At 46.2% G+C, this 23552-nt stretch overlaps 1 protein-coding gene across 1 annotated transcript in view; it reads left to right on the top strand.

Moving 5' to 3' along the window:
- CACNA2D4 (calcium voltage-gated channel auxiliary subunit alpha2delta 4) overlaps nucleotides 1–23552 on the top strand; it is a 120031-nt gene that overhangs the window by 5844 nt on the left and 90635 nt on the right. Inside the window, exons 3-13 of the mRNA XM_054514822.1 lie at nucleotides 4042–4158; nucleotides 5636–5695; nucleotides 7242–7404; nucleotides 8138–8269; nucleotides 9203–9263; nucleotides 10144–10294; nucleotides 11862–11936; nucleotides 12944–13033; nucleotides 19249–19362; nucleotides 20436–20514; nucleotides 22475–22608. Coding sequence (XP_054370797.1) covers nucleotides 4042–4158; nucleotides 5636–5695; nucleotides 7242–7404; nucleotides 8138–8269; nucleotides 9203–9263; nucleotides 10144–10294; nucleotides 11862–11936; nucleotides 12944–13033; nucleotides 19249–19362; nucleotides 20436–20514; nucleotides 22475–22608 — 1176 coding nt within the window. The remainder of the gene's footprint in view (nucleotides 1–4041; nucleotides 4159–5635; nucleotides 5696–7241; nucleotides 7405–8137; nucleotides 8270–9202; nucleotides 9264–10143; nucleotides 10295–11861; nucleotides 11937–12943; nucleotides 13034–19248; nucleotides 19363–20435; nucleotides 20515–22474; nucleotides 22609–23552) is intronic.

Raw genomic sequence — 23552 nt, 5'->3', positions numbered from 1 at the left:
TGTAGCACTCACTTTGCTAAGTTTGACCAGGACTGGCTTTCAGCATCCATCACCAAGGTCTGTGCTGATCATCAGCTCTTCTTGGGAGGAAAGAGTCACCCTGCAATAAAAAGCTGTCAGCCCTGATAAAGGTACTTGCACTAACTGTGAGGCAGCAGCAGCAGGGTGTGGATGCAGGCAAAAGTTGGGCTTTTAGCAGTTGTGATGATGCTTCTGCATTGCCTGTTGTCCCCTGGGGTCCCCAGGCCATAACTCCCAGTATCTGTGACTCAGAAGGAAAATGTCACTTTGAGCAGGGGGTACAGATGAGCTTGATCCAGCCTTGCTCTGTAAACACTCCAGCAAAGAATCATCTCCTAAATTCATGTGTTGTGTTCTTCCCTAACTTAACTTGAGCAGTTTAAGTAGCTCAAGTTTATCTTTCAACTCCAATTCTTGAGCTTTTTCATCTCCTGTTGTTTCCCTGGGAAATAAGGGAATAGGGGAGAAGCAGCCAGCACTCACTTCAGTCCTTTTCTTTAGGTAGGAATTCCTCACAATTCATCATCTCAAAGCAGGGACCATCCCAAGAGGGCTCCCACTGCATCCCTGGGCACCTCCAGCACTAAAAGTGGATGCAGACAGATCTTTTACTAATAAATATAATTTTCATGCACCCTGGCAGAACCTAGATAACTTTATGCAGATTATCTCATTGGCATGTTAGGCCTGGGGAGCCAAACACACCAAAGTCTAGAAATTAAACACATGGATTTACCTGCTCCCCAGGCAGGTAAATCCATGTGTTCTCTTTCTTGGGCTATTACCTGTTTCACATCAAATATTTCTCTGCATGCATGGTTGTGCCCAGATCAGCAGAAGGGTGGGGAGCACAGTGCAGAGGTCCAGGTGATTCTTTTCTCAGTGCTTGTTTAAGTCAACGAGCATTTTGTCTCTGAGGAAATACAGAAGGTGCTGTCATCTCAGTTTGCATCTTATTTCATGTCTCCCTCATGCCTAATGGTCTTGAAATAACCAGCTTATTGTAGCTGTGAGAATCATACTTTTTCAGTTACTGAATTCTCTGCATGTAAACTTTGTCTTTAATACTTGGCATAAACTTTCTCTTGTGGTTTTCAGTTTGCTTAGTTTTCTTTGGACTTTTTGTTTGTTTCCTCCAGAAGAGCCCTAAAATCGTTTTGCAAACTCAAGTAGTTGACTTCCTACCAGGCTGTGTCATTCCCAGAGGCCTGGTGAGCTAGCAGACATCCCTTGAATCCCCAAGGGCAGGCTTTTATCCTTCATCTCAGCTTTGCCCTGCTGTTATTAGAAAGCCAGAAAAACATGGCAAAGAACAGACAAACTTGAGAAGTTCAGTCAAGACGTTTTCCTGGGTGAAGATGAAAGGAATGTCTTTCACACTCTTAATTTAGTTCCACTAGCAGTGAGTAATGCAGCACTGTGTATTTCAATAGGCTGAATTTTATGGAGGTGGGAACAAGAATATATACTTGGTGACATATCTCTGTTCACAGATAAAACTTAGGATACTGAATTCTGGATATTCTACTTTTAAATCACCACCCCCATCACGGCAGAAGGGGAATCTTAATGAATTGCTCCTGCTGTTTTAGGGGAATGCTAAGTGTTAGATGAATAAGAAAAGGTTTTCTGTTAGAGCTGAGCTAACTTTTTGGCCTCTTTTCAAACATCAGATCCTTTCAGCCAGTTCTCTGAAGCCTGACTCCTGTTCTGTAACTTGAAATGATCTGATAGCCTGGACCCCAAGCACAGGTTGTACAGGATGATCCTGGCCAACTGCATGCACCTAAGCTGACTCTCAGCCACGGTGTCTGGTGACAGTATTGAAATCACAACTCTGTTGCCCACCATTAGAAAATCTTGGATGAATAGTCATCAATAGGCAGAGATTTCCATGGCAGGAATACAGGCATGTAGTGGTTTGCTGGTTCAGTTCATTTGTAGGAAAAAAGCTCAAATAGGATTTGAGCTCAAACCTGGTGTATTCCTTAGCAAACTGGAACTTTTGCAGAATTTTTTTTTTTTTTTTTGTGTTGGGGGTTGGGGTTTTTTTCTTCCTATCTCTGGCTGGATCTCAGGGCTGAGTGCCATGAGCAGACTGCTTTTGATTTTTCATGATTACTTTTACCCCAGTAATATCTACTTGTGAGTATGTCAAAAGCACATAAAAAAAAATAAAAATTAACAGAGAGGGGGAGAAGCCCTGTTGCTTTTACCTGAGGCTGTGGTACAAGGTAACTGGTGGCAGGTCACTTTGTGAAGTGCCTGCTTGCCCGTGCTGGTGTGTCCCCCCCTTGGTGAGCTTTCCCAGGAGAGATTACCCTGCTCCCCCCAGCAGGGCCTGATTAAAGCTCAGCCTGGCAGAGATCACTTCTCTGCTGGCAGAGCTGTGACACAGAGCTGAAGGGACAGACACCAGCTGGGTGAGTGCTGCAGTCTCTCACCAGCCAGGCACCACGGTCAGGGGTTGTGGCTGCACATTTCCCTTCTGGAAGCGTGGTTACCCCAACCTTCCTGCTCAATCCCTCCTGCTTCCCCTGCCTGTCCCAGCTCCCCAGCCCCAGCAGAGGGGATGGGAGGCCTGGCATTTTTAATCCAGTAAAACCCTTGCTGTTAATCATGCCAGACAGAGCAAGCAGCCTCCCTGCCATGCCTGCTGTGGGCTGGATGCTGCTGCTATTTCTGTCTGACCTCCTCAGCCTGCCCCATCCTCGAGGCATTTCTTCCTCTGCCTGTGCCCAGTTGTCCTCCTGCATGGTCAAGGAGCTTCTTGAACAAAAGGGACTCCACAGGCTCACCCTAAAGACATGCAAAGTCCTTTCCCTGCTGCTTCCCTCTAATTCAGAAGTGTCACTAGAGCCCCTGCCATCTCCGTGCCCTTTTCACCACCTCATTTTTTTTGCCCAGCCCTGGGTGAGATTGCTGCTCTGATGCTAACACAGTGTGAGGATGGAGGGGGGGCTGTATGCACTGCAGACAAAACTGATGATGAGGGACCAGGGAATTGAAATTGGTTGCCTTTGTGTTTCCAGATTGCTCAAGAGATAAGGCTCTGTCTTTTCTGAAATCAGTTAATTGTCCTGTGTCCTTTCACAGGTTTCATTAATCTTTCTTCCTGGCTATCTCTGTTAGCAGTGGGATTTTTTGCAAAGGAGAAATGAAGACCATTTTAGCCAGTCTTAAAAGAACAGATTTAAGGAGGCAGACCATGCTTACACAATTTAGATGTACTCTTGGTTTTTTTTTTAATTCCTAGGTTATATGAAACGTGGTGAGACTAAACTGGTTATCTCTAAAGCTGTCAGATCTAGATCCTCCTCCTTACAGCACCTCTCCCCATGGAGGCAGCAGCAAGTAGCCATGCTCATAATTCCTAGGTTTTGGGAATTGCCTCTGTGGTGCTCTTGGCCTAAATTATTCTCCTGGGTGCCCAATAAGTGGCATCATACCTGTGTATCTCAGCTTTCCTTGGCAGTCTCCTCTGTAAGCACTGAGCAGGCCCTTCTTGCTGGAGAGCTGGCAAGTTCCCTCCCAGGTGGGGTGGCTCTGGGGCAGGACAGCCCCTGCACTGCCAGGACATCTCCCCAGCAGTGCCCCAGAGCACATGTGACATAGGAGGAGCTGCAGTGAGAGCACATGGCTCCATTCACTTGTGGGAATGGTGTGTGATGTGTATAAAGCTGCTGTGGATGTCAGTGCATGGTTTGGGTTTTTAAAAGTTGGCCTTCTGCTTCTCTCTAATTTGTAGGCACTAATAGCTTCAGGTGCATTGCTCCTTTCAACAGCCACAAGCTCACAGTTGGATCAGTTGTTTTTACTTGGTCCAAGTGCTTTGAGTTATGGCCACTGATCTGCACATCCTGGATTATGGGGTGGAAAAGGGGGAAAGGCAAAGATGGAAGGTTATAAAATCAGAGCAGTTCTTTCAACACAAAGACAATACCCAGCTAGCAATGATAGATTCACCCCTCTCCTTAAGAACCTCCTGCTCAGCAGGATTTTCTTCCTTCCCTTGGGTAGAAGTACAAAGATGTGGAGCCAACCCTGAAAATCAAGGAGGTGGATGGCCTGGAGCTGGTGAAGAAGTTCTCAGAACAGATGGAGAGCATGCTCCGCAGGAAGGTGGAAGCTGTTGAGGTATGACCACTGCCTTTGGGGCTTTGGGAGGGAATTTGTGTCCTGCCAGCCCTGGAGCAGCAGGCACGGGGCTCTGCCTGCACCAGGAGTGTGTGGGTGCAGGGGTTGTGTGAGGACTTCCCTGCCCAGGCAGGAGCCTGCTGGTGCAGCTGGCTGCTCACGCTGAGCTTTAAGCAGACACTGGTGGGAGGATGTGGGCGTTCAGACAAGGGGATGCTGGCTTCTCCCTCGGCTCAAATTAGAAAATAAGACAAAAACAAAGTCTAGGAATAAATATGAGGGAACGAGCACTCTTTTAGGAGACAAGCTGTTTAAAAAGGGGGAGAAGAAAACCTCTCAGAAGTGAAAAATCCAGTTCATCCTTCCATAAAGCACTCTGGCTGCTGAAGACTAGGGCCTTGTTTCAGCTGTGTGTGTGGCTCAAGGGGAATTTCTGCACCTCCTGAGCACAGGCTGCAAGGAAGGTGCTTGGATTTCCAGCTGTGTACATGGGGAAGTGTGGAGGAGGTGGCAAAGGGTCTGTAGCTGTTGCAGTGTGGGAGATCAGAGCAGGTAATCGTTCTGGCCCCCCTTGCTTCCTGCATCTAAGGATTTATCATATTCCTGTGTGTTTACCTACTATGAAAAGCATATTTCTGTAGTCACAGAGCCTTGACTGTTTAAGGCTTCTAATGTGGAAAAGTCATCCAGAAACACATCATTTGAATCTCCAAGTGAAATGTGGGCACATTTAGTCCCAGAGCTTTGGCCAATAACATTAAATTCTTAGCCAGACTTCTCCAGTGTTTGGATTGCCTTATCCTTTGTGAAAAAGCAAAATGTAGTTTTGCTGAGACTGTTGCTGATTGTGCAACCTTGAAAACATGTACGTGTTTAGTTGGATCCCTTCCCAGTCTGTACCAATTGAGAATTAGTGCCCTGAAGCATCATACTGGAGAAAACTGGCTGATTTTATTGCCTTCCATAAATGGTAAGAGCTTACAAATGGCCACAGCATTGCTGAGCCCTTTACAAAATCCAGTCATGGTCTTTGTCTCAGTAACAATACCAGACTGAGACTCCCACAAGGCCTTTTCCTTTGATGAGATACTGACATCAAGCTGGGGCTGAAATGCCTTTCCCAAGGCTTTTTGGAAGGGTTCATGGAAAATGAAATTAAATCTGTCTGTTGTTTCTCTAAATGGACCTGTTTCTGTTTGTATATGTCCTGTGATATCTACAATTGCGCTGGGGTTTAGCAGGGACTCTGGAGTAAGTAGGTGTGAATACACTTGGCAATAAATAGCTGCAAATAATGTACCTTCCAAGCTGTAAAACTGTAGCACAGAATGACAGGTCAGCAGGAGAGGAGGGAAAGAGGAAGATATAACCCAGACGTGGCTGTGGCGAAGGAGGCAATCGCTGATACAGAAGGAAGAACTTCTGGAGGGCTTTGCCCCAGCACCCGCTCACCTTCCTTTCTGTGTGCTTGCTTTAGAGGCTGGTGGAAGCAGCAGAAGATGCAGATCTGAACCATGAGTACAACTCCTCCCTGGAGGTGAGTTTATCCTGGTCAGTGACAAACATGGCACACATCCTCAGGGCACAGCCAGGAACCCACCCCACCAGGTTCCTGGGCTTGGGAATTGCCTTGTCTGCAGGACACTCAGAGACTGCTGCAAGTAAGAGACATCCTTGGCAGATCCCAAACCTAGGAACACCAAAAAGATTTGTCCCTGTGGCTCTGGGAGGGGAAGGATTTGGGAAGACATTGGGCTGTGTGATATTGGCGTTACTCTTACTGCACTGGCCAGCACTATCATTATGAGATGTTTTAGTGCAAATTAGCTGGCACTTTGTGGGTTACTTGACTGGAAAATGAGCTAAAAATTGAGTGTGAATGAACAATGAGGAGGATGCTGTTACAAATACCCACAGCAAACCTTAATCCAAATGAACTGAGTTTCTCACCATCTTTCTTAACAGCTCCCATCATCTTTTCTGAACTAGACAGACACCCACTCGTCAGGACTTCCCTTAAGGTGAAAGTTTAGTGCTGCCCAATCAATTTGGATAATTGGCTTTCTGTTAGTAACTGTTTGTTGTGGTCAAGCTGTGGGATTATTGCTGGTGAGGGGAGCTGGAATGAAAAGGCTGTGGAAGGAAATTCTCTATACACAGTACAAGCACAAGCAGCTCAGCAGGACAGGCTACCCCTGGAAGTACATGTCTCAGTGCTGGAAAAGATGAAAACACTCCTTGAAATCAAGCTGGTTACTAATTTCATTTCACTTATGTTTCCTTTTTTTTTTTTAAGAGTCCCATTAGCCATGTTAGGTGGGTCAGCTGCATTCACAGTAAGGGGCATGGGTGAGTTGAGGTACATGACTGTATTTGCACACTCCATTTGCACCCTCTGAGTGCTGCTAGTGCTTGAACACTAATCCTTATGTAACCCCTGGCTCAGATAAAGTCAGCAGAAGCACCTTAAAAACATAGGTTAGCCAAGGACAAAGAATGCCCTGGATGTTCTAAAGTGACTGTAGATGGTAAATCCCCAGTGACCTTCCCGGGTGGGGGGACACTGCATTGTCTTTGAGCACCTTCTGCTTGATCCTTTGCTCTCAATGAGTGCCTCCTACTTAGTGTGCCAGAATGAGGGGATAATCCAGCTGGATGTCCAGCAGTGAACTCAGTAAGGGACAGCTGCAGAGACAGGCTGGGTGAGGTCAGCACTGGTGGGTCCTGTGCTAAACCTGGGAGCCAGACCCTGTAAGACCCTTCACCTTTCCAGCTAATCCCTTGAATACATCTGAGGGGCCACAGGAGGCTGCTACCCTGCCCCTGTGCTCTTCAGTGGCTCTTAATAAACGCTCCTGGCATTGACACTGCTATCAGTCATATGGGCATATGACAGCAACCAAGTGGCCAGAAACCATCATTTGGGCAGCTTGACACTTCCAGTTGGTAATAGCTTGTTTGTGGCTCATTTTGATCCTCTTTGAAGCCCTGATTCTCCATGTGTCCCCTCTTTGTTTTAAACAGTGCTGGTAATAGTGTGTCCTATTCTCTCTTTGTCTTTTTTCTATTGTCTTCATCAACAGTTTGATTACTACAACTCTCTCCTGATTAATGATAAGGATGAAAATGACAATTATGTGGAGCTTGGGGATGAATTCATTCTGGAGCCAAATGAGCATTTCAATAACCTGCTGGTGAACACAACCTACAGTGATATCCAGCTGCCCACCAATGTCTACAACAAAGGTAATGGCCTCTGCTTTCTCACTGCTGGTAGGCTGGAAATTATCAGCAGCAAAACTGAAAACAAGGATGGGAATAGAAAAATAATAACTGACAGAGGGGGAAAAAAGGCAGAGTTGGAAAGGTGCTGTCCTAAGGGTTGAGGGGGAGCTGGAGTCAGTTGGCTGTTGTGAGAAGAAGGAAGAGTCAGTGCCTAGAGGAGATGCCCATGAGAAACATCAAGGAGGTATGAAACTCTTGCACTAAGGAGACAACAGTATGGAACTCTTGCAATATAATGACAACACCTTTCAAATATTAAAAGGGAGCGTTGTTTCTCACTCTTCTGAGGAGATGGGGGCATGGTAGGACAGCCCAGGCTTTGTCAAGGAAAGGGCAGGCAAAGAAGAAAAGCAAGATTCAATGAGGAAAAGAAGAGAGAGTACAACTATGTAAAGCCTGTGATGGCCTCCCTGCGTCTCTGAGAGCATTATTCCAACCAGACATAGGGCTCAAGGGCAGACAAGGCTGGAAAGAGAAATGGGGCTAATAGTGTCAGACCAAGCTGAGATCACCTGCAGTGGCCAGTGGTGGCCTGGCCTCCAGGATTCACTTGAATGGGCAGAGAACAGGATGCATCAATGTAAAAGCTTTGGACAAGATTGCATTCCTCCTGAAGCTGCCTTTGTTCCCATCCCTCTCCTCCATCAGGGATGGTGGATGTCCTCCCTCCTTTACACAGTTTTCTCCCCCACAGACCCTGCCATACTCAATGGAGTTTACATGTCAGAAGCCCTGAATCCTGTTTTTGTGGACAACTTTGAAAGGGATCCCACACTGACCTGGCAGTACTTTGGCAGCTCCACTGGATTCTTCAGGCTGTACCCAGGTAAAACAGTAGAGATTGGCTTTGCTCTTTCAGTGCCACACAAATCTTGCAGGACGGGGCCTGTGCCATGGAAGAAACCACTCTGGGAAGTCTGGGGCCACCCTAGCCCCAAGAAGGGCAGGATTTTGCAGTGAGCAAAATGGGCTGATAAGGCTGAAGGAGTTATTCTGCAGGCATAAACCCCTTTCTCCCATTAGAATCAGCCCCTCTCATGCACACTGTTCATGCAACCCCAGAGGAGTCTGCTGGCAGGGGTCCTCCAAAAAGCTCTCAAAACACCATAGCAGGGCTCCCCTGAGGGTTTGAGTGGTGGCCAAAGCCTCTCTGAGGACACACGTGGCAGATGCAGCTGGCCAGCCTGACTGGTCATCCACTCACCAGCTGTGAGTGCACATTAGGTCACAGCACAGGAGGGAGGTCCTGTGCTTGCAGGAACCCTTGAGATGCTCTGCAGCTGCAGCCTGCCTGGTGCCACTTGGTCAGATGGCTGCATGCCCTTGTTCTGTGACCTGGCACGTGCTGGGGAAGGTGAAAGCAGAGATGGCTGTGAGCAGAGCCTGTAGCAGGGAATCTGGGATGCATCCCAGTCACTGCTGCTGCTTTTTTATGTTCTCCACCACCCTCTGTGAGAAAAAAAAAAATCTGTTGAGAACTACATCAAGGTGAGAAAAAAACCTCAAAGTACAAGCAGTTGCTTTGCAGTTGAACAGACTATGCCTAGGTACATTTTTTAATAAACAGTTTACTCGGAACTGCCAAAGACCGAGCAGCTCTGCTCGTATTTCTGCAGAGTGGCCCCTGCTGTGGCTGGGCAGCCTCCTGTGCTCCCTGGGGTAGCCAGGTCTCAGCAGGGAACAGCAGCAGTGCAGGTGCCTGGGGAGCAGGTGCCTGCCTGCTGTGAGTGCTGATTGCTCCTCTTGCTGCTCCCCTCAGGAATAAAGTGGTTACCAGATGAGAATGGAGTCATCTCCTTTGACTGCAGAAACCGTGGCTGGTGAGTTTTGGAGAGACTTGGCCAAAGCACTTTTGATCCTTCCTCTCTCCCCCTTCTCCAAGGTGACGCCTTGGGGAGCTGCTGATCTCTAATTAATGTCCTGTGGTGCCCCTGCAAGAGATGGGGGGTGTGGTATTTTCTGAGATCCCTGTTGTTGGAAGGAATGATGAATCTGACTCCATGTTCTCAGAAGGCTAATTTATTATTTTATGATCTATATAATATTAAAGAATGCTATACTAAACTATACTAAAGGATTCAGACAGAAGGCTAAAAGATACTAATGAAAACTCATGACTTTCTCTTCACAGTCCAACACAGCTTGGCCCCTGATTGGCCAATAAGTAAAAACAATTCACATGAAACCAATGAAACAATCACCTGTTGGATAAACAATCTTCAACCCACATTCCAAAGCAGCAAAACACAGGAGAAGCAAATAAGATAATTATTGTTTTCATTTTTCTCTGAGGCTTCTCAGCTTCCCAGGAGAAAATCCTGGGCAAAGGGATTTTTCAAAAATATGACTATGACAGGGGGTACATAAATAAAGGTAATAGCAGGTTGTGAAGCCCTGCTAGCAACAGTTTTCCCTGTGGGATCTACCACGTGCCACATGGAAATTACACTTCTGTGGCGGGGAGGTGGTGGGGATATTTAAGTTTCAGAACTGTGGTGTGTTTCAGAATTCTTGGATGTATGTCTGCAGTAGGCTCAGCACTTCCCAGTGCAGGAAGTGAGGTGCTGGGCCCAGCCTGTTCCTGCTGGGCAGCTGTGGCCATGGTGCACGTGGTGCTGGGGCTGGCAGGGTGACAACAGCATGCCCAGCATTCCTCCTCCCTGGTTCTCACCCTGCTTCCTCCTGCTCTTTGTTGTGCAGGTACATCCAAGCAGCCACCTCTCCCAAGGACATTGTCATCATTGTGGATGTCAGTGGCAGCATGAAGGGCCTGAGGATGACCATTGCCAAGCACACCATCGTCACCATTTTGGATACTCTGGGAGAAAATGACTTTGTCAACATCATTGCAGTATGTCTGCCTCCATTCTAGTACTGAGCTCTCTCCTGGTGCCTCACACCCCCTCCTCCTTCCCCTCAGCAAATCACAGTGACCTACCTACAGCAGCACTTCCATTGGATTGGGGGGATTCCCCCAGGACCCTTGGGAAGGCAGCTCTGTGGTCAGCTGGGTGGCTGCCAGCTCACTTCATCTCTCCTCCACAGAGGGTGTTGGCTGCATCTTTTTGCTTTCTTAGGGATATGACTGCAACAGATAAGGGCTACAGAGAAACACCGGAGCAAATAATTCACCCAGCTTGCCATAACACTGAATTTGGGTCCAGCAGCAGCAGTGTAATCCTCAGGATAATGTTTCCAGGCTAGAAAACTACCACCATGTGCCTTTTTGTGCCCCAGCATCCTGCAAGGCTGCCCTTACCGTTCTGAGTCCATCAGCTGGCCTGCATGGAGCTTGGTCAGGAAGCTTCAGTGTTACTCTCTTCCTTTTTGAGCCCTGGCAGGGTGAGGATGGGCTGGTTACCCACAGAAAACCACACCAGTGACCACAGAAAACAAAACTTCTTTCCATGACTCATAGCAAGACTGGTGCCATGTTAAAGACTCCTTGCCTTCTAATTTTCAAAGCTAATTCAAACACCATCTCCTTCCCCAGGCTTCTTTCTATGATAGCTTGCCAGGCCACAGCCACTGAGATATAAATTCTGCTTTTTGTTGATAGCTTCTTATGTTAGCTAATTAGAAACTCCAGTGGCAACAATTCTGTCTTTATATGACTGGACAGATGGAAGAGTGAACAGTGTTGGCAGAAAAATGGAAGGGGAGTCATTAAGGAGTTTGAAATATCATCTGTTCTTCAAAAACAATCCCAGAAATACCATGTTTATATAGATATAGATATATAGTATAGATAGATATGGTTTTTTATTTTTTTTTCTTTACTGCACTCACACCAAGAACATGCTGGCTCAGAGATCTTATAGCCTGACCTAAGTTCCTATTGATCATCTGAGTATCAGTGGCCTCTTAGGAATTGCACTCCCCTGAACCCTGCAGGAAAAGGTTCACAGGGGCCTTACCAAGCTTTCCCTCACATTTCACAGCCTAGAATCATCTACTCCCCTAATTATCCCAATCCAGTGGATGTGTGCTAATCTGCTTTGTTATTGTTCAGCTGTGCATCGGAGGCTTCAAACCTCAGGTTACAAGGTTCAGCTGGGGACTGACAAAGTCTCCAGAAGTGCAAACTATGTGCAGAAAGTGCTAGAAACAAGGCCAGGGATACAAGTTCATAAAGTGGGGGTAAAAACTTTGTAGTGTGAGTGGGGGAAAAAAAAGTAACTTTGTATGTTTAGATATGCTCAGCTAGAACTCAGCAAAACACTAATTAATGCATTCTTCAAACAAACAGAAGAGTCATCAAAATCCTAGTTTGCCATGATACCCATTTCCCTTAAGAAATGTTAGTTATAAAATGGCATCATGTTCCATGCTGCTTTCTGTACACGCACCTAGGACATGAACCCATTTTGTGAATTTTCTCCCATGACAACCCCTTTCTTCTTGTTTTCTCTTTGCAGTACAATGATTATGTTCATTTTATTGAGCCCTGTTTTAAGGGTATCCTGGTCCAAGCAGACAGAGATAACAGAGAGGTGAGTACCAGGCCCCTCTCAGTGTAACTCAGGTAGCTCTTTTCATGTAGGCAGAGCACAGGGTTGAGATGCTGTGAGATGAAACTCCAGGGACAAGGAACTGGGTTTGCATTTCAGAAGCCAGCACCAGTTCAGGGCTGTGTGCTGGCTCTGTGGCTCACCCTGAATTACCCCAAGCTGCTGTGACACAGGGTCCCTGGTCCCCACTGCTGCACCACCAGCAGACTTAGCCCAGGCTGCCTTATAAAAACTGTGTGCAGAGGGAAGAAGGTTTCCATCTTAGACACCCCAGATCCTCAGCCCTCAGAAATGAGAATAATCAGTCCTTTCCTGGTGAATATGTTCTCAGCCTGGCCTGATCCTTCATCAGGGTGGATTTGCCAGCAAGCCCTCTCTGAGGAGGGGTTTTGCTGCTCTGATCCAGGATGGTTCAGCAGCCCTGAGGTGGCCAGCCTGTGTCCAGCTGCTCCACCACCCTCCTGGCTGACTGGTATTTTTAGCTTCTCTCCCTATTTTGTTTTCCTCTTCTCTCCGTTTTTTAAATTTGTATTACTACATCCCTGTATGCCTTCATCAACCAGATTTCTTTCCCAGATTAGCCCCTAGGCCACAGAGTATGACTACACAGGGTGATGCCTTTGCAGGGATTCCCAAAGGATTCCCAAACATCTTAGACACTATCTAGCAGAGAGGGTTTAATTTAAGCAGATCAATGCTGCTTAAGTCATAGACCAGCATTCAGTTTTTTCTTTATCCCCATCCTGTTTCTTTTGGGTGCCCAGGATATTTTTTTTTCCTGAAGGAGCAGTTAAGGGCAGATCAGATTTCCAGTAGTTTTGCCCCTTCCATGATCTTACATGGATCCTCAGTGGTTCACAGTCCAGAGACAGAGAAATGCAGTCCTGCTGGACTGCACAGCCTTTTCTGGGCTACCCTTTCCTGCCCTGCTCAAAGGGAACACCCTGCCTGCAACTCATTCCTGTTTTTTTTCCTTCTCTTTTTGCCAGCACTTCAAGCAGCTGGTGGAGGAACTGCAGGCAAAAGGAGTGGGGACTGTGAGCAAGGCTTTGACAGAGTCCTTCAAAATCCTGAGAGAGGTAAGAGTTGGTGCTGGTGTGAGGCTTGAGTGTCCCTGCCCAGCCCTGCACTCCTCTCCCCCAGTGACAGCACATCCCTCAGGCTGCTGCAGTGGGGAGCAGGCAGGAGCTAATCTCATGGATCCCAAATTTGTCACAAGCAGTGTGCAGGGCTCACCTGTCTTAGGGGAAGCATTGGTTTGTGCATGATGTTCACAGCCAGCAGTCCCTGCCCAGGAAGGATCAGGAGCCAGCAAAGCTGTGGCTTCATGAGTTTTCTTAATAAGCCCCACAACTAGGCATTGCCCAGGCACCTTTACAGATGGTGGCAATAAAATACAGTGGATAGCTGAGGGCCACAATTCTGGTTGTAAGTAATGTTATTAGTGAGCAGTGATGATAATGAAGACATGGAAGATTATTCTTCAGATTTATTTCAATGTCGCTTTGCTGAGTGTCAGTGCTTGGGGAAGAAATCCCAGGTACAGGAGAATTAATCCCTCTGAAAAGAACCATAAATTATTCATTGCCTCATTGAATAGGAAATTCAGTAGCCTGGAGGAAAGCATACAATTTAATTCTGTTTCTTAAGGAATGGTAACAAGAAAAAGGACCAAGAACCAGCTGAATGCCCCCATCCCCTCATGGCACTGTCTGTAGTGAGCTTGTGGATCATAGAAGGGCTTGGGTTGGAAGGGGCCTTAAAAGCTGAGACAAAATATGTCCTCCACTGAAATAACTGAACCAAAAATACCTCCAGGGAGTGTTGTCCATGCACCCCAGTGGACTAATGTGACTCCACTGCAGTGGAGAATAGAGAAGAAACTCCTTGGTGGGTAAAGAATTTATTTCTTCTGTCTATGTAGCATTTAAAAATGCAGTCAATTTCAGCAGTCATCACTTATGGTGATCCTTGTTGATTCTCTCTTGCTCAATGAGCTCTGAACAGCTCTGAGATTGCTCTTGGAGAGTGCAGCACCCAGTGGTGATAGAGCCTTCTGCTGCTACTCACTCACAAGGTGAAGTACTGCTTCCCTCATGCCTTTTGCTCACCTTGGGTGTGGGGAGAAGGCTCAGGCATTGAGCACCTGCAGATGAGGGAAGGTGTCATGCTCTTCTGTGCTTCGGAGATGGCTGTCCATAAAACAATATCTTTGTTACCAAAGAAATGTGTGAAACAGAGTGCCTTAATATCAGCAGCTGGAGCACCCCAGGCTCTGCAAGTAGCACATCTTAAGATAAAAGGGTGTCCCCTGCCAAGTGCTTGTGTGGTTTAAGGGCTCTCTGCAATCATCTCCTCGAGTTTCTTAGACCTGTGTCGGTAAAAGCAGAGGAAAAAGGTTTTTGTCAGTGTGCCCCAAAATAAATCTGTGCAGTCACAGTCAGCAGAAGGGGCAACTTTGGTGGAATTGACCACCCCCTTCTCTTCAGACAAAATTCCCACTCTCAGCTGTTCCTCAGGCTCTGCTGTTATTGCTCACGGGAGCACACGCAGGAGAATGAAAATTGCAGCATCACACTGATGAAACAGGCTTTGCTGATTACAAGAGACAACCAGTAATAATATCTGTAATGAAAGTGGCTGCAAAATTTCCCTGGTAATTTTCCTCAGTCCAATTGCTTACAGAATTAATAGCCCAGCAGAGACCCACTCAATGAGGTATGAGTAGCAAAGATGGGTTGAGAAGAGCACAAATCTCTCACTGTCTTTGTTCTCCTCCATTATCCTCTGGGGGAGACAGGGCATATTTTAATCCATGACACAATTTGCAGATCAGTTTCAGGAGAACAGCTAGCCAGAAACCCCCCCTGTCCCTCTCTGCCATGCTCAATAAACCACTTGAACTCTCCATTTCAATTTAGCCACAAACCAAGTGGTTTCAATAAAATAGGCATCCAAGGGAAGCCATGGTCTTAAGCACACATTTATGAAGTGCTTCAAAATTCTCAGGTGTTAAGTGCTATCTTTTGAGATATTTTCTTATTTATTAAATTTTAATCTGTCTCACTGCTCTCTCTGTTTCAACAAGCTTGGCCTGCCCTGTTCTCTCCCCTTTTTCCTGCAGGATTTATACCCCTTTGTTCTGCTTCCAGGCTGCCTCCCCTGAAACACCACCCTCCCAACAGTGTGTGAGTGCTGCAGCTGAGAGCTATCAGGTGCTAAGCAGAGCAGAATAATTGCCTTCCCTGTTTTACACACCGTAGTCCTCTTAACAGGACGTAAGACAACAGCTACAGTTTTTTTTCAGGCACTGTCACATTGTTAATTCCTATTCAGCTGATGTGTCTCTGCAGCATCACTCCCCAGGCAGTATCCACCCTCCTCTTCTGTGTTCAAGCCACTGCCTCTGCTTTCCAATGTGCATCTGTCCTCCTTTCTCAGGATACACTCAGAGCAAGTATTTTGAAAGCTGTTGCTTTTCCCACCCTGTAGAGGACAAGAAAAGCCGAGTTCTGCTTTCCAAGGCCACCTTGGAAGGATGTTTCCTCTTACGACCAGGCTGATTTAATGGTGCCTTGACTCAGTGTTGATCTCAGAAATCACATAAACGTTGAAGTTAATGGAGTGGGTCATTCCAGAATGGCTATAGGTGGAAAAAAAGATGATGAAACTGGTAACAGACTGGATTTCTGTGAGACACAAAATTCTGAGTAACTTGAGCAAACTGGTACCATAAAAAGAATGAACCTGTGTGCTGATTTAAGTAAGCAAAGGTTTGTGATCGCTCACCTCTCACTTTTGTGTATTTATTTGCACATTCACAAGATGCATGTGCTACTAATTTTTCTAGTAGCATGGTAGATGTTTAAGGAGAGGTTATCCATCCATATTCTGTGTTGTCTGTTGATTGCCTCTTCATCCTTTGGGATCTTGTATAGTCCCAGACAGGTCTCAGCCCATGAAGCAAGTAGTTTAGCTACACCTTCTGCAATTCTTTCCCTTCATGCTGAATTCAAATGCTTTAAATTAGTTTTCTCTTTGACCCTACCACCTTGTGACCGTGCCTGTAATTCATTTATTTGTTCTTTTCTTAGTTTCTTACCACTTCAGCAGATGCCCAGTCGTTACAATATTTTCCTTTTGATTATAAAAGATGAAGGTTCTAAAGCATCTCTGCCTGACCATCTCCCTCTGATTTTTATCATCTGGCATTGTATTATTTTTACTCCCTTTCTTGCTTCTTCTATGAACACTTAGAAATTGTTTATGGATTCCAGTCACATTTTTATGGACCCAGATTCTACAGCATATTTTTCAGGATATGCAAACCTCAGACTTTCCTGTTTACCAGTTCCTTCTATCTTGCTTAATGCCCTTTCTTGTTTCTCCTTCACTGGCTTTGTTTTCTTGTCTACTGCTGATTTTCTCCCCGTGAGATGCTTTCCACCAAGTTTGAATTTTCAGTAGTTCTGGAGGCCATTCCAGAGGCAGGTTTGCATAAATAATGGAGCAAGAGGAGATGGAGAGGGGCCGCTCAGTCCCCTGGTCAGACATGCACATAATGTGCACGCCTGCCTGCACATCTCTGGGCCATGCTGATGGTTCCAATCTCTTCACTGGGAGCTCTGTGCCAGCCTGTAACTGCAGAGTAAAAGGCAATGAGCAAACGAGGGAGTACAGGAAACTGTGACCCTGAATTAATTAGATCATGCCTCTTAGTCCTGGCAACGTGACTGAAGTTACACAGCTCTGTGCCTCCTTCACTGACCCAGCTCTAGCCTGCATTTCTTCAGACATCTCTTCTGTGGACATGTTATTCCTCATCTCCCCTTCTTTCATGCTCCTGAGACTTCAGTCAGAGCAGGGAATTATGCTCGGAGCTTGCTGCAAATGCTGTCAGATCATTTGCTACAGCTGCAGCCAGTCACAAAGGACCTAAAAACCAGGGATTACCTCTTGTTCGTTTGTTTTCTAAATCTGTCTTTTTAATCTCCATTTCTATGACACTGATGATCTCATTTTCCTTGTTGAAAATATCATCTACTCCTGTAATTAGGAGATTGCTGGTTCTGATACAACATCCAATTTCTCAGTATCTCAGAATTATGAGTTCTGAAGTAAGCTTCATGAAGAGATCTTAAGTCGTTTGATGAAATGGTGGGTGACCTTAATTAAGTGTTAATTTAATAATAATCCAAACAGACATATTGTAGATTGCAACAGTTTGGAATAAGCTGCTTTCATAACCACGAGGTTCCTGTATCTGTGATCTGAGCCTCTTTCTGACAGCCTCTCCTGCACACTGTGCCTCCCTCATGGACACTCACACTGTCTGTTCTCCCTGCTAATCTGCACTCAGCTGATCTCTGGCCTAGAAATAGCTCACTTGAGGCTCTGGTTTTTTCCTACCTGCTGGTCTTTAGCAAAATCCCATGAGGCTCTCACCTGCTTTTCTCCTTTGCTAAGAGCATCCTTTACTTGTTCCTGTTGTACACCCTCAGCCTTTACTGCCTGTCTCCCCTCTGAATGTGCTGCTGTGGGGACATGAGAGAGGAGGAGCACATCCAAACACCTCATCCTGACTTGGTATTTCCCAGAGATGTTTCCCCTGAGAGCAACTAGTTAGAAATGACCCTATTACATCACCCTTCTGATCACTCCTGCTCCATCTGTCCTGGTTCTGCTCAGTGATACAAGCAGGGGCACAGCCAGAGAGGGGTTTGTACCTGTGGTCATGCAGAAGCTGTGGAATCCATTCTTCCTGCAGTGTAGTTACAGGTACTGTGTGAAGTTGGAGGAGGCAGGATTGATTACATAGATGGTGGCAGAAGGGGATGTCATGGTGATATTAGCACTGAGCCTGGTAATTTCATTGTAAGAGACAATTGTAATGTAATTGTAGTAGTGGTGAAATTACTGGGGAAATCTGGGCTTGGAACTGGCTTCAAGGTATTCATGGTCATGATGTTAAGTGGAACCACAGGACCAGCCACGTTGGTAAAGGTATTGTCTGTCATAACATAGCATTACCAAACCCTAAAGGAGCTGGGAATTGAACCCTAAAACATCTAAAAACTCCCAGTTCGTGGCCTGTGCTCTTGTTCTCCCATCCAGGGATTTCATTTTATGCAATTAATTGTGCCACTTGGATACCTTTTTTCTCATAAGGTATAACTATCCTCTCCAGTTTAAAATTGCTGCTGTTTGATGTAACCTTAATCACCCTTCAGCTGGTCTCCTGTATACTCATCTCATGCTATTGCCTCTCATTAACCTTTGTTAGCAGGAGAGCTTTTGTCTCTCCTTCTTCCATAATTTTTTCACTCTGCATTAATTTCTGCACCCTCCTCTGTTGATCAGACTTTTCCTTCTCAAAGCATAGCAGCAGTAAGAGGCAGGACAAGGAGAAGCACAGAGTGACTGAGCTGGCAGCTGCAGCCAAGTGGCTGCTCAGTTTTGTCCCTGGGATGTCCTCAGCTGCCTCTGCTGCTGGCTTTAGCACTGTGTTGGTGCTGCAGGAGGCCCTCAGTTCTCCAGAGCAGGTACCTGAGGGCATGGGAAGCACATGGAGAAGGAGGCAGGCAGCATTCCAAGGCTGGTTCTCCCTGGCTGGACAGGCAGGCTCTGGCACGCTTGTAGGAGCACATCTGTCCAACACCTCTGCAGGTGCCCTTGGGAGCATGGCAGTGTTTGTACCAGAGTCCTGGGGCACTTCTGCTCTGCCTGAAATATCTCTTATGCATAAATAACAGGTCATCTGTCATGTCAGTGTATGGCCTCTCTAGCTGGCACATCCATAACCTTTCCCAGCCCCAATGGCAGTAGCCTTCTTTTTTCATATGCTCCTGCCTTTCTTTGCTATTCTTTGGCTGACTGATGGATTCATCCTGAAATGATGAGTCTGATTTCCCACTCCTCTCACATTTTCTGCCATAAAAAGTGACAGTTACTGCTGTCAAATCAGCATTGCCATGTTTATGGTCAATCCATAGTTGTTTTGCATAAACTAATGCGACTGTGCAAGATGTGAAGCAGCAGGGAATCACACCCTTCCTCCACAGTACTTATTTTTTCCTCATTATTTTACTTCTGCAAAGCCTCCTGTGTCTGCATGTGCCAGGCAAGGCTGTATAAATAAAAAAATCTATATGCAGCATGCAAACACAATCCTCTTTCTGAGCAGTGTGAGGTTTGCAAGTGGAAGTCAGGATGTGGCCCACTGTGAATAAATAGAGTGCAGTTCCTCAAAAACAGCCAGTGGTGGATAAGCAGTGCTCTCCCTCTCTGTTTGTAGTTCAGAGATGCTGGCCAAGGAGGTTTGTGTAACCAAGCCATCATGCTGATCACCGATGGAGCTGTGGAGGATTATGAAGCTGTCTTTGAAAAATACAACTGGCCCGATCGGAAGGTTTGGCTGGGAAGTGATAAATGGAAAGGGAGGGCAAAGGGGCTATTCTGCTGTGCTGGGAGGAGGAGAGCATGAGCCAGGATATCAGGCAAAGCTGAGCATTCACATATTCCAGTACCTGAGCACCCATGGGCACCTGTCTGTAAATGCAAACAGAGCAGCCAGGGAGGAGCCTACTGTGGTGATTTCTGAGGTGAGAGGATTACAAATGCAGATCTCTAGGTCAGGGAAGCTTTTCTTTTCCATACACTTTGTTTCCTAAAGTTGTGGGCAATCTAAATGTTCTCCTGGTAAGATTATAAAGATTGAGTTGAATATTTCAAAATTAAAAACCAACTTTTGCTAAGAGTTTTAATCCCATGTAGGACTGTTTATAACTGGTTCTGTTCAGGAAGGTTTGGCTATTCTGAGTTCTTATGGGCGGGGGAATGATCCAAACAGCCTCTCTAGGTGTCTTCCAGCCCTGTTTACTCTGATGTCTTTGATTACAGGCTTGCACTAGCAGAGCTGGCAGTGAAAATATAATAGATCACTGCTCATCCTAAACCCTCCTGATTTATTTGTTTACCTCATCCCAGCTAGCAGCAATGCACAAAGGGAGAGAAGCAGCCTACTGAGAGACCAGAGCAGGGGGCTGTTAAAACAGTTTATTTCAGGATTGGCTCTTTTGTTGGTGGTCAAATGCAAGAGAAATGGTAAAGCTTTCTCTGAATGATTCATGTGGCCAGCTGTTCCCCTGGGTAAAGGATTCCTGGGAGCTATAAACTTCTCTGCATGTGGTTGCTGAGTGCCTGGCAGAGCTGCTATCATAAAATCAAACAGAATTTGCACTTTTGCTTTGTTATTCAGATGATCCTGGGTGCTACTTGGCTTTCTGGGCTTATTGTAATTGGAAATTAAGTTCCAGGGCACAAAACAGGAAACAAATAGTGTGAGAGGCTCCTGTCTCTGTGTGAAGGCAGAGCTATTGCTCTCACCACATCCACACCAGTGGACAAGGGGATGCCAAGCTTCAACCTTTTGGATTTGGTAGCACATTACAGCCTCATTCTCCTGTCTTTGCATGCTCCTAGGTCCGGGTGTTCACGTACCTCATAGGACGGGAGGTCACTTTTGCCCCGAATGTGAAATGGATCGCCTGCAACAACAAAGGTGCTGTGTGGGAATGGTGCCCGACCTCCCTGCACCCCTCCAAGGCTTACCCATCACTGCTGGGGCCCACAAACCCCTGCTTGGAAGACAACCTAAGGAAAAAGCAGACCCTGCTGGCCCACGTGAAGTGTGCCTGTGTCCAACTAACACAAGTGCTCCGTGCTGAGCCACCGCATTTTCCTGTCACCCTGCCAAGGGACACTATGACCAAGATTCATGCTGGCTGCAGTCCACCTAAGTCCCCTATGCTTATTGTGTCCCAGTTGCTGGCTTTTGACAATCTGTCCAAAGCTCTGTTAGAGAGCCTGACATCTTTTGGCTGAGACATAAAACAAACATTGCTGCTTTAAAGGTTTTACAGCAATTTTCACAAGGTCTGCAGGTTAACCCCTGTATCCTGGCCAAATTCTTTGTGTGTAAGTGATTTTCACAGAGGTACCAAAATAGCTTGTTAATCCCACCCCAAACCCACTATTCTCTCTAACTGGCATGAAATTAAGTGAATGAGAGAATCCATCCACAGTAGGTGAGTCACCTCTATGCATTTGGGGGCCAGTTAAAAAGTCAAGTTAGCACTGTCAGAGTCTGCAAGAGCAGAGGAAGAAAGGGAAAAAAAGCCATATATGTTTGGGCATGACCTGGCCTCTGGAGACAGCAATGCTGGTTACATCAGTGTCCTGTATAAACAGGGAAAGGAAGGGAAAACTGAAGCTGGGTGTCAGGTACAAACTTTTCCATCCCGAGCAGTGGTTCCAGCAGAGCATGAAATGCATGGGAACGTTTGCTGCTGAAAACAGTTGACAGGAGAGTTGAAAACAGGAGAGTTGCTGGCCTGTAGAATGTCTGTGAGCTAGGGATGCTCAAGTCTCAAGCATTCATCTAATTAGCACTATGAATTACATGTAATAGTTTTATGTTTTGTTAAATGAAGCAAACCTGGGTTTCAGATTCTGTATTCAGCCAGGAGATGAGTGATAGAAAATTCATGGTACTGTTGGTTCACTGTAAAATGTCAGAATGCATTCTTCTGCACAACTAGGTAACAAAAAGTTGCTCTTTGCACTTGCATCTCACTTACCAGATCTGAGCTGTGCAGAGGGCTTCCCTGATTTTGGTTCTTCTGTTTCAATGTGTTGTATAACTCTTTTGGTCTTTGTTTTTGAGCACACTGAATCTGTTTGCACATCACAAAGCTTATCAGAACATGAGCCCTTTCACATGGCAGTGTTTTCCTGGTGATTGGAAAGTTTTCCATCTGACATATTCTATCCTATACCAAGTGCAACCAATGCCTGTGGTGAGAAGCAGGACACAGGAATCCTTATGACATTACTCTGTGTTAGCACTTCTAATCTGGGCTACTTCTGAGGACCCTTTGAGAACATCCTTCCCCTGTACTCCTCATTGTGGTTTTAGACTGCTGTGTGTCCAGCTGCAGGGACAAAACTTTGGAAACAGGTAACTTGCACTTTTTATTCTGCTTCCAATGTGTAGATGGAAGTAGTTGCCATCCTTGAATGTAAAGCTAGGCAGATTGAAGAGTGCTGGAAAAAAATCTGGAAGAGGAAGTGGGAATTTGATCTTAATATTAAATAGGGCAGGACAAGTGGGTAGCCTGGTGAAAACCTTTGCTTGCATTTGTTTGGCCTTCCAGACTAAAGGCAATCTGATCAGTGGAGGGTTTTTCCTGACACCCAAAGCAACATTTTGCATCTGCTTTGCACCAATCTGGTTATATCAAGACTCTCTTGCATATTGCTTCAGCATTTTTGGAAGAACAGAACCACTGCTTTGAAACTCTAGATTTCCACAGATGCTTTTGGATATGAGGCATGTCAAGGCCCATTTTACAAAGAGCAGATTACCCAGTCTTTGACATTCAGTTTTCCAGCTTTGCACTCATTTAGAAACAGGGGAGATGTGTCAGCAGAGTGACTCACAGCTCTGTTTCTCCATGAAGGCTACTACACTCAGATCTCCACGCTGGCAGATGTCCAGGAGAATGTCATGGAGTACCTGCACGTGCTCAGCCGGCCCATGGTCATCAACCACGACCACGACATCATCTGGACCGAAGCCTACATGGACAGTGCGGTGAGGACCTCCAGCACGGGCCAAACCCCAAATAAAGCCCCAAAACTTAGGCAGAACAAGCCAGGAGTTGGCTGGTTGATAGAAATTACTGGTCTGTGGCTCTACTGAGACAGACAATATTTCTTTTCTGCTCGCTCCTGGAGCTGAGGTGTGTATGCAGACTCAGGCATGAATCTGCAGTGACCCAGGTGCCCAGGACTAATCACACAGACACAACATCACCTGAGATGTGCTTCTGTGCAAGCAGGGTGCCTTCTAAAGGATTATTCACACAATAGATCATTCTTGGCTCAGGGTAGGGTCACAGAGACTGATTTCCTCCAGCCCAGTAGCTTACTGCAAATTGTTTGCTACTCAAAGATAGAGATTTCAGCTGAGGCAGCAGGCTCACTCTTTCCTTCCTTAAACTAGCAAGACCTAACTCACCACAGTGGTCCTGAGCCAGCGCTGTGGGCAAAGGACACACTGCAAAAGAGCAGACAGTCAGCACTCCCAGTGCCCCCTGCTTTGTCTCAGGCCTGCCCTGTGGGAAGACATTTGGCTCTGTGAGGGTGACGTGGGGTATCTTCTGCTGCAGGAGCTGTGCCATATGAGGGCTGGGACATGGTACTTGAGTGTACTAATCAAAGCCTCCAGAAGTGCTACTCATTAGCCAGGAAGTTTATTTTATCAGCACATTTGCCACCTCTGACACTGGTGTATAGAGTCACGCTTCCCAAGGCAGTCACAGGCATTTGTTTGCTGCATGTTTTTCTCCTGCATCTTGTTTCTTGCCTCTTGTCTTGCCATTCTCTTCCTCTGTCCCAACCTCTCCTGTCTTTGATTCATTCCTCCATTCATGTATTCATTTGTGTGTTCATCCATGTCTTTCACCAGCTGCCACAGTCTGAGGAGGTAACTGCACCCTGTGTTTTGTGCATGTGCTGTGTCCCTTGTGCCAGTCA

The sequence above is a fragment of the Molothrus ater genome, chromosome 5 (genome assembly GCF_012460135.2).
Source record: "Molothrus ater isolate BHLD 08-10-18 breed brown headed cowbird chromosome 5, BPBGC_Mater_1.1, whole genome shotgun sequence".
In the NCBI taxonomy this organism is placed as follows: Eukaryota; Metazoa; Chordata; class Aves; order Passeriformes; family Icteridae; genus Molothrus; species Molothrus ater.
The sequence above is the reverse complement of the archived record's forward strand: the minus strand, read 5'-3'. Positions and strand labels throughout refer to the sequence as shown.